The sequence below is a fragment of the Amblyomma americanum genome, chromosome 9 (genome assembly GCF_052857255.1).
Source record: "Amblyomma americanum isolate KBUSLIRL-KWMA chromosome 9, ASM5285725v1, whole genome shotgun sequence".
Classification (NCBI taxonomy): Eukaryota; Metazoa; Arthropoda; class Arachnida; order Ixodida; family Ixodidae; genus Amblyomma; species Amblyomma americanum.
In genome coordinates this window covers 4567415-4578213 of record NC_135505.1, presented here as the reverse complement: position 1 = coordinate 4578213, position 10799 = coordinate 4567415, and the positions used below count along the sequence as shown (strand labels likewise).

The 10799-nt window shown below is 49.2% G+C and overlaps 1 protein-coding gene across 1 annotated transcript in view; it reads right to left on the bottom strand.

Moving 5' to 3' along the window:
* The window catches only part of RyR (Ryanodine receptor), a 1185515-nt gene that overhangs the window by 189865 nt on the left and 984851 nt on the right, over positions 1–10799 (bottom strand). The window contains 1 exon segment of the mRNA XM_077638630.1: positions 8178–8420. Coding sequence (XP_077494756.1) covers positions 8178–8420 — 243 coding nt within the window.

Here is a 10799-nt window from a genome sequence, read left to right as displayed (position 1 = left end):
AAGGAAGGAAGGAAGGAAGGAAGGAAGGAAGGAAGGAAGGAAGGAAGGAAGGAAGGAAGGAAGGAAGGAAGGAAGGAAGGAAGGAAGGAAGGAAGGAAGGAAGGAAGGAAGGAAGGAAGGAAGGAAGGAAGGAAGGAAGGAAGGAAGGAAGGAAGGAAGGAAGGAAGGAAGGAAGGAAGGAAGGAAGGAAGGAAGGAAGGAAGGAAGGAAGGAAGGAAGGAAGGAAGGAAGGAAGGAAGGAAGGAAGGAAGGAAGGAAGGAAGGAAGGAAGGAAGGAAGGAAGGAAGGAAGGAAGGAAGGAAGGAAGGAAGGAAGGAAGGAAGGAAGGAAGGAAGGAAGGAAGGAAGGAAGGAAGGAAGGAAGGAAGGAAGGAAGGAAGGAAGGAAGGAAGGAAGGAAGGCCTCAAACGTTGCTGGCACATACCCACTACGGGGGAGTGGCCAAGACACAGGCGGTTAATGGCTGGATATAGGAAATTTTTGGCAGGAAAAGGAGTGGTAATAGGATGTAGCCTGGTTTTAATTGTTTTTATCTTCCTTTACCCACCAATAATAGTAGCCATTCCATGCTTTGTCTTCCCCCTGTAGTATTCAAGTTCGAAGTTCTCTGTTGTCACTTCTTGTCATTTGCCTCGCTATTTTATTGTATAGCTCTGTTCTTTGTTGGCTGCTACTGCTTCCATGTTCCTTTTCTTAGTTTTTTGCCTTTACGGCTTTTTTAAGGCCGCGTCTCTTTTTTCGCTTTTAATGACATGCTTGCTTGCTGGTGCATTTTTTGGTTGTTACCGGTTTTTATCATCCACCTCGACTTTCGTATAGCCGTGTTTCCTTGTTGGCTTTCATGTGCATTAGGTTTTTCATCCCGTCCATGGTCTTAGTGCTTCCATATTCTGTATTGCTTTGTTTTGTTTTCCACATTTAAGAGCGCGTTTTTTCGTGTCGCGGTTTATTAGCGCATTTTCGTTGTTTATGTGGAAAAAGAGAAAAGAAAAAATTCCTTCCCCCAACTTTTTCGCGCTGCTTGTTTTTTTTTTCACCTATCTGGGTTTGGCTTGTTATCGGTTCGTCTGTATAGTTTGACTCTGTTCGTGCCGTTTTGATCCTGATGATTATCACGTGCTTTAATTCCCGATTTTTTTTTCTGGTGGGCGGTGGCTCTAAGAGTATATATGTAAGGGTTTTGCGTTTTTCCAAAATAAACTTGGAGTAAAAAAAAAATCAGCGCCCGCTTGACTATGTCCGTGTTTCTCCGTCCGCGTCATCTTGCGCTGGTAAAACACCATGGAAAACCAACTAGCCCGTCAGTTGACGCTGTTAAAGTATATTTCTAGTTCTGCGGGCAGTTACTCTTCATCGTTTGGTGGCCCTTGCAATGTGATACCCTGTATAGCTTCTGCATCCTGCAGGGTAAGATTCTTTGGATTCTGCACTCGTCACAAAGTATTGCCTCCGGAATTGCTGACGTTGTTTGGTGGCGTTCAGCCTTCGACTGGTCATGCTAGGCGCTTGTGCAAGATTTTGCTATCAGAATTTCAGCATCAAGTTCGTCTTCAGCGGGAACAACTCCGGCTACTCGTGTTGGGATCGTCGCCGCCGCACTCCTCGACCAAGAAATGGCGGGAGCTTTCTGCTATTGCTGACCGAACCACTTCCAGGCCTACGTGCGCTTGTGCCCACGAAGAAGAGGGCAATCAGAAATCTCGTCCACATCATCGTAGGCACCAAAGATGTCCCTGAGGATGTACACCGATTCCTTAGCCATGGACCTGAGCTCGCTGTGGAGCCTAGGAGGTCTGCATCCCTTCTGCTTACCATGGTCAGGCAAGTGTCCAGACTGGCCCCCCACGGGGAAGCGGAACGCTGCTGTGCGGATGGTGTGGACATGCGAAACAGTACTGAAGGAAAGAGGTTTCTACTAAAAAAAAACCATTTCGTATTTAAAAGAGAACAAATTGTTTTTACTTGTCGCCGATAAAGAAGGAGGGTTAGTGATCCTACCGAAAAGCGTCCATGTGTCTAAGGCTGATGAAGCTGTCCTGTCTGTTTTTAAGAAATGCCCTGTTTCCTCTGTAGCCAAGAAAAGAAGCACAGCAAAAAGATTATGCCAGCAATTAAATCTAGTGAGGCTCTCTCGAACAATATAAAATAATAAGAACTCGTGACTCGATAATGTTCTTCACAGTAAAATCGCACAAACGTAGGGTACCCTCTGCGCGTTATAGTTTCCGAGAAAAAGACCTGGCAAAAAGACGTTGCATTATTCTTACAAGCGAAGCTCAACTTGATCCTCGCTAATGATCCTATCCGAGTAAAAAATGCAGAAGTTGTGGGTTTTCTGAGGGACAATCGTAGCAACGCGTTTCAAGGGTTCTCCATTGGCTTTAAAGATTTATTTTATTCAATTCCTCAGGATAGCCACATGAGATGCGTACGCGACGCTATTGATTACTACGGAGCAGAACCTTCCAAAATGAGTGTGGCATCTCTGTTAAAGGCTTTTTGGAGTTGCTCTCAGTCTACCTGTGGTATACGATCGCTGAGTGGAATGGTTCACGTTTGTTCAGAAGAACGGCATTTGTATAGCGTCTGGCATTGCTCCTGTGCTCAGCGACCTTTACCTTGCCATGCACGACCGAGAGTTGAGAGACAACCTTGAGCAATCTAGTGTTCTAGCAGTTTTCAGATATGCAGATGATTCACTGGTTCTTTTAAATAGCAGCAGCGTTGGTTTTCCATTCCAAGTGTGTTTGAGATAACCTTTGCACCTCTGAAATAACGCACGAGATTCGCGCCAATAGTTTCATTCGATTCCTTGAACCTAGACTTTTTTTCACGCCTGAGCCAAAGCCAAAGGGCAAAAAACTTATCCTGGCATATGACTCAGCAAACTCGAAGCTAGTAAAAACAAATATTGTTCAGTCTGCATTCAATAACGCCTTTGCTAAATCATGCGAGCATAAAATGAAGGAAAGTTTTGCTACCCAAGTCTGCAGGGCGACTCATTCAGGCTACCCGCATGAAATTCTTACCTCTGTAGCGAAAAAGATGTTAAGAAGCACCAGGCGTAGAGGAACCATTGCTTCAGCTGAAGTGCAACCGCAAAATAATAAGGTAGCCGTTATTCCCTATATGCACAAGATCTCCCACAACCTTAAAAAAATAGGTAAAAGGCAGGCGTAGATCTTTTTCTGTCCCCCTCCCCTTCCTTCCCAAGAGCCTTTCCAGGCTGTGCCGGAGAGTAAATTCGTTGTAGGAAAAGAACACCTGCTGCACAACACGCCACATAGACCCGCTGATGTCATGTGCCGAGGGAGCAGTGTATTCTGTTCCTCTGCCATGTGAAAAGGCGTACATCGGCCAAACAGGCCGATGTATCAACTATGTATCAACATAGAAGATATATATCTGGAACTTCACTGAGGAACCTTCCACAAAACTGTAGGGAACGTCAGCACGACCAACTAGGCCCTTTATGAAAAATGTGCCCCCGTGTTTGAAAAAACCACGATTCTAAAAGAAATGCCACAATCAGCTGACTCGCGAAATAATGGAAAGCCAAGATTTTAAATCTCAACAGTGAATGTGTTAGTACGCCCTCTGTTTTACTTTCACAGAAGGAAATTGCTTTCCTGTCTGGTTTTAATTGATTTTACTTTCCTTTACCCACCATTTAGAGTAGCTATTCCATGCCTTGTCTTCGCCCTGTAGTATTCAAATTTTAACTTCTGTGTTGTCACTTCTTGTCACTTGCCTCGATATTTTATTTTATAGTTGTGTTCTTTGTTGGCTGCCACTGCTTTTATGTTACGTTTTTTACAGTTTTTTTACTTTACGGCTTTTTGAGGTCCGCGTCTCTATTTTTAATTACATGCCTGCTTGCAGGTGCATTTTTGGTTTTTAACGCATTTTGTCATCTAGCTACGTCGACTTTCGTATAGCCGTGTTTCCTTGTTGGCTTTCACGTGCATCATGTTTTTCATCGGGTCCAAGGTCTTAGTGCTTCCATATTGTGTATTGTCTTGTTTTGTTTTTCACATTTAATGTCGCGTTTTTCTCGTGTCGCGTTTTATTAGCACCTTTCCGTTGCTTATGTGGAAAAAGGAGAAAAAATTCCTTCGCGCAACTTTTTCGCGCTGCTTGCTTTTTTTTCACCTATCTGGGGCTGGCCTCCTATATGTTCGTCTCTATAGTTTGACTCTTTGTGCCATTTTGATACTGATGATTGACGCGCGCTTTAATTTCCCGAGTTTTTTTTTCTGGTGGGTGGTGGCTCTGAGGGTATGTATGTAAGGTTTTGCGTTTTTCAAAATAAAGTTGCAATCAGCGCCCGTTTTCCTTTGTCCCTGTTTCTTCGCCTGCGTCTTCTTGCGCTGGTAAAACACGATGGCATAAGCAAGGAACCTCTGGTCGCCAGACTCGTCTTCCTGCAGGAGGACTGCGCCGAGTCCATCATAGCTGGCACCCGTCGTGGAGGATGGTTGGGGCCGATCCATCGAAATGGGTCACAGTGGGAGGCTCAAGGGGGGGCAAATTTGTCATCCTGAAACGCGAGCTGTTGGGCCGCTGTCCAGCTCCAAGTGACATTCTTTTTCAGCAGGGAGGTCAGCGGAGCGCTTCGCGTGGCAAAATTTGGAATGAAGCGACGGAAACAGTGGAGTGGTGGGAGTGGTGGCAGCTTCGTAAGCCGCGAGCACCTGCAGCTTTGACGGATCGGTACGAATGCCATGCTGGTTCGCAACGTGACCCAAGTACGTCACTTCCGCGAAACCGAAGAAACGTTTTTTCGGTTTCAAGCTGGGCCCAGCAGAGGTAAGGGCATCGAGGATAAGCTTGAGGTGGTGCTGGTGTTCGTCAAACGTAGCCGCGCAGACAATCACATCGTCTAGGTATACCAATGCCATCATCCACTTCATATGGCCCAAACCGCGGTCCATGAGGCGCTGGAAAGTGGCAGGAGCATTCAAGAGACCGCAGGGCATGCGGTTAAACAGGTTAAACAAACGCAGTATTTTCCAAGTTGTCGGGGTGAATGGGCATCTGCCAGTAGCCTAAGAGCAGATCCAAAGTGGAAGAATAGCGGGGCCCCTTCAGGTGGTCCAGCTCGTCGTCGAGGCGAGGCAGCGGATACACGTCGAGGTGGGTAACACAGTTTAGATGGCGATAACCGACGCAGAAGCGGAATGTCCCATCTTCCTACGAGGATGACAAGGGAGGACCAAGGAATACAAGAAGGGGAAATGACGCCCTGGTCAATCACATCATGCACGTTCTGCTGGATGACCTGCCGTTCGGCTGGCGATACCCGACGAGGATGGTGACGAATGGGCTCGCGGCCATCGGTGTCGATCAGGTGTTGAACCCAAGAAGTGCACCCGAGCTTACCGGTGCTGAGAGCAAGGCCTCCAAAGGGGCGAGCTCATCACAGGCCAGGTTGGGTCCAAAGTTGAAGGTTTGCCACGGTAGAACCACCGGCGCTGCAGAGTAGTGAAACGGAGCCTCAGGTTGCAGAGACGACATCGGGGAGCCAGGGCTCGAAACTGACGCTGTGCCCAGTTGTGCGCCGGGAGTCAGAACGAGAGGTACGCAGACGATGTAGAGCAGAAATACGCGAACTTCTCCTTCGAGCGCCGGCAGGAGGCTGCGGCGGGAGGTCATCGGAGCACCGGACGGGTTCGAAAAGCACGTCCACGGTAGCCGGGCTGTTAAGCTATGCATACACCCAAGTCGCCGAGCCCGTTGGCAGAGTCACTGCGGACGCTGCAGTAACGGTGGTGACGCCTCCCAGCTGGACCCGAAGTGAACACTTCGTTGCGAGGTAACCTAGGACGAGGCAAGCATGCTTAGTCGCCGATAGCAATGACTGGCACAGGCCGACACCGAGGTTGGAATGCCGGCGACGCCAACCCAGCGCACAGAGAGTTTGGCTCACCAGTGGCTTTGCGGTCGCAAAACTGAGGACGATCCCCACTGACTGGCATACCCGCATCCGAGGAGCGCTGGCAAAATAGGGCCGTCTCCGACAACAAACTCGGTGGAGAAGGTATTGCCGAGTGCTAGCACATCGACAATGACACGGCCGACCTGCTCTCCCGGGCCGCCGTTAAAGGCCAAGAGCAGAGTTTTGGCGGCTGGCAAAAGCAGATGGGGCGCACAAGCAACTAGCGATTTGTCCAACACGTCGACAGCCGCTCCGCTGTCGTCCAAGGCCCTCACATGCAGGCCAAGCAGGGTAACGTTGACCGGCACATATGGCGCGTCAGGCGTACCTGAAGCGACGTAAGGAGAGGACGCGGAGAACGAACAAGTGTGGCGACGAACTTCGTTCGGCGGAACTGTGCCCCCTGAGTTCTGCCAAATCATTTCCTGACGCGGAAAGGCAGGCACAGTCCCTCGCGTAGTGGCCCCGCTGGCCGGAGCGGAAGCAGGCCGCTCCTATCGCAGCGAACACGCCGGGCAGAGGCCGCAGAGGGGGTCGCTGATCGGTGAATCTGCACTGGTGCGCCGTGTCCGACAGTCGGTAGCGACCCCCGCGTGGCCAGCAAAGTCGTTTCCGCCTCGATGGCGAGTGCCATGGCGGCGCGGACGTAACGGTGCGGACGTAAAGTGGTGCACCTCGGCATCTCGGATAGCGTCCACAAACGCCTAGGTGCTGATCAGGGCCACGGTGTACCGAGGCACCCCCGAGAGCGACTCCAGAGCCGGCAGCTCAAAGGCTGCGGTCGGGTCCAGGTACAGCTCCCCGGGCTCCTGGGGGTGGGACCACAGGAGACGCGACTGCACTCGGGGATGACCTGAGGCACCGTAGTGGTCAGCGAGGAGGCCCGTCAGAACAGGGTAGCAGCCTAGCTGGTCGGGAGGCACGTTCCGCCGCAGCTCGTTCGCACGGCCCCTCAGTTTGGCGACGAGCATATTGGCCTCCGTCTGCTCGCTCCAGACTCTCGCCGCCGCAACGTCGTCAAGCTGGATGCGGTAGGCATCTCATGAAACGCTGCCGTCGAACGTGGGCAAATCCAGATTCCCCAGTAGGTACTGCGGCGAGGACGCTCCCGCGCTGATCACACCACTAGCAGCTGTGACCAAAGGCCCAACGATGGCAGCGTTGAAGACGACGGCACGGCAGAGGCGACGCTAAAATGCGCCGCACCTGTGGCGTTCAGGTCGAAGGCCACTAGGCGACACACTTCGTGCCGGAGAGCTGACACCTGACAGCCAGCCGGGCCTCCCACGGAAAAAGGGGTAGAGGCGGTAGCACCGCCGAAGAGACACGAGGAGAAAGCGATGGTGCGAGCCCGTGTTGGACAGAACGAGTGGCAGGAGGATGGCGGTCGCCGGTTGGCCGGACAACCGGGTTTCGCTGTCTTGTGCGGACCCACACCGTAACAATATGACCTATTGTGGAAGATTCTTTACGAAAGCGCGCCTGATCATTTGGTTGATTGAAGTTTAAGGTTGCCCTGACTCTGTTAGCGATTACCTTAGTAAATAACATGTAGGAAATGTACAGTAAGCTGATCGGTCTGTAATTTTTCAGGTCCTTAGCGTCTCCTTTCTTATGGAACTAAGAGAATATTAGCGTTCTTCCAAGCTTCTCGTACGGTCGAAATCATAAGGTATTGGGTATACAGGGTGGCTTGTTTTTCTAGCACGATCTCCCCTCCGTACTTCAACAGATCTGCTGTCACCTGATCCTCACCAGCTGCTTTTCACCTTTGCATTGCTCCTAAGGTTTTATTTCTTTCCTCTTTCATTACTGACAGGATAACGGATTGCTGTTCGCTGCTGTCTCTCTCATTAGCGTTATGATTACATTGGCTACTGTATAGATTTGTGTAGAACTCTTCTGGCTACTTTAACTATCTTATCCTTATTGCTATTGACATTGCCCACCTTGACTCTTAACGCATAATTTGGTTTTTACCTATGCCTAGTTTCCTCTTCACCGCTTTTAGGCTACCTCCGTTCTTTAGATTATGCTCGAATTTCTCCATATTAAACTTCCATATGTCGACTAACTTGCGGTTATTTATGAACATCGATAGCTTTGCTAGTGCTACATATTTTGTCTCTAGGGTTACATGCCTTTATGCTTTGACGTTTCTTAATCAAATCTTTCGTCTTCTGAGATAGCTTGCCGGTATCCTGTTCACATCATAATCTTTTCGCCAGACCTGTACTTACTTGACCTCGCCGTCCTCCTCGGTCTTGGTGATGTCCAGGCCGAAGGCGCGCATGTGCGGGGCCATGTCCACCTCGGCTGGCAGACCTGCCGCGCCTGCTGCCATGGCGACCGTAGCGGGCCCGGCCTCCAGGGCCAGGGGCGGTCCCGCAGGGTACTTCAGTCCCCGGGCGTCCTCCTCGGGTGCCCCACCACCCACCAGGGGCTGGCCACCCATCAGGCGCAGCGTCACACGAATCATGCTCCTGTGAGCGGATGAGAGCCGGGTCCAGGTAGACATTTGGTTGAAGCTAATATTTTTTCTTGCCAACGGCACACAGCCAAAGAAAGGAAGAAGGAAGAGAAGAAGGACGAACACAGCGCTGACTGACAACTGTTTATTCAGAGACGCACACACAGCTTAAATACTCTCAGACCAGCGCAGGCGCACACCGTGAAAGGGAAAAAAAGGAAAATTGGAAAAAAGAATATCATGACATCTTTATCGCAAAACCTTCGAAAGGAACGCCTTTCCTGCATTATACAAAATGACCGAAGTACTGCTGACACATTCTGGCCCAGCTCTTTGAATATAATATGCCTCTATCGTTTCACGGGTTGTTTTTAACTTGCTTTTGCTCAGAATCCTCACTCCCTAAAACATCGGTGTGCAATCCTTGCAAGTTGCGCAGTGCTCGACAAGGTTAGCACCTTCTTTATACCTTGGGTCTCTTGCGTGCTGTGTGAGCCGGTCGTTGACGCAGCGCCCCGTTTGCCCAATGTAGAACCTGTCACACGTCAAGGGGATATCGTAGGTCTTATATCGGGCAAACGGGGCGCTGCGTCAACGACCGGCTCAGGGAGCATGCAAGCGACCTAAGGAATAGGGAAGGTGCTAAACTTGTCGAGCACTGCGCAACATGCAAGGATTGCACACCGATGTTTTCGGGAGTGAGAATTCTGAGCAGAAGCAAGTTAAAAACAGCCCGTGAAACGATAGAGGCATACTATATTCAAATAGCTGGGTAAGAATGTATCAGCGATACTTCGGTCATTTTGTACAAGGCAGAAAAGGTGTTCATTCCGAGGTTTTTCGATAAAGATGTGACGAGATTCTTTTTTCCCTATTTTTCTTTTTTTCCCTTTCACGGTGTGCGCCTGCGCTGGTCTGAGAGTATTTAAGCTGTGTGTGCGTCTCTTAATAAACAGTTGTCCGTCAGCGCTGTCTTCGTCCTTCTTCTCTTCCTTATTCTTTTCTTTGGCTGTATGCCGTTGCGCAGAAAAAATATGAGCTTCAATCACGAATACCAACTAGCCCAAGAACTGACTTTACTGTAGACATTTGGGGATATTTGTGCCTGTAGTGGTCGCCAACTTTCAGCAACTGAGTACTGGGCTCAAGACAAAGTGGAAGGCGTTATGACTATTGAGTACACCTGCAGTTTTGTTCCAAATTGCGCGGTCTCTCCCTTCTGCATGCTATAGCTTCATATGGCATGTCCCTCTCAGACACACCACACAACATGGTCAGCAGTTTGAATGAAAAAACCCACTCCAAAATCAGCCCTCAACAACTGCTCCTCTAGGCAACACACGACAATGGTTTTCAAAGCATGCCTTCAGCTAGCTCTATTACAAACTTTCCCATCTTTGAGCATTTCCTTTCTTTATGGGGGACACGGGTCTTGAAATGAAAGTTTATATTCTTAAAGACATCGTAATGAGATTGGGTGTGCAAATGTGTTTCTTCTTCCTGTTTTCACAATTATGATTAGTATCAGTACATCTCAATTAAATTCTATCATATGCGAAAATAACTGAGGCATCGTCCTCATCATCATAAGGCTGACTACACCCACTGCAGGGCAAAGGCCTCTCCCATGTCTCTACAATTAACACTGTCCCTTACAGCTATGTCCAGCCTATGCCTACAAGCTTCTTAATCTCATCCGCCCATTTTACCTTCTGCCGCTCCCTGCTACGAATTGCGTTTTCTTGGTATCCACTCTGTTACCATTAAGGCCCATCGGTTACCTTGCCTTTCTATTACATACCATGCCCAAGCCATTTCTTCTTTATTTCGATTAGGATATTATTAACCCGCGCTTGTTCCTTGACCGACTCTACCCGCTTCCCGTCTTTTAACGTTACACCTATCATTTTTCATTCCATAGCTCGCTGCGTTGTCCTTAACTTCAGCTGAACCCTTTTCGTTAGCGCCCACGTTCCTGCCCCGTAGGTGAGTACTGGTAGGATACAGCTGTTGTACGCTTTTCTCTTTTTGGATATTGGTAAACTGCCATTCATGATCTGAGAGAACCTGCCATATGCACTCCACCCCATTCGTATCCTTCCAGTTATTTCTTTCTCATGATCCGGATTAGCTGTCACTACCTGCGCTAAGTAGACGTATTCCTTAGCGCAGGTGGACGTATTCCTTTACCACTTCCAGCCCATTGCTGCCAATTGTGAACTGCTGCTGCCTTGCTAGACTGTTGAACATGGCTTTTGTTTTCTGTTCTGCATGCTGGTTTTACACCCACCCTCCTGCTCTGCCTGTCGAACCCGTTGATCATGATTTGCATTTCACCTCCAGAGTGACGCATCAGGGCAATGCCATCAGCGAATCGCAGATTATTTAGGTA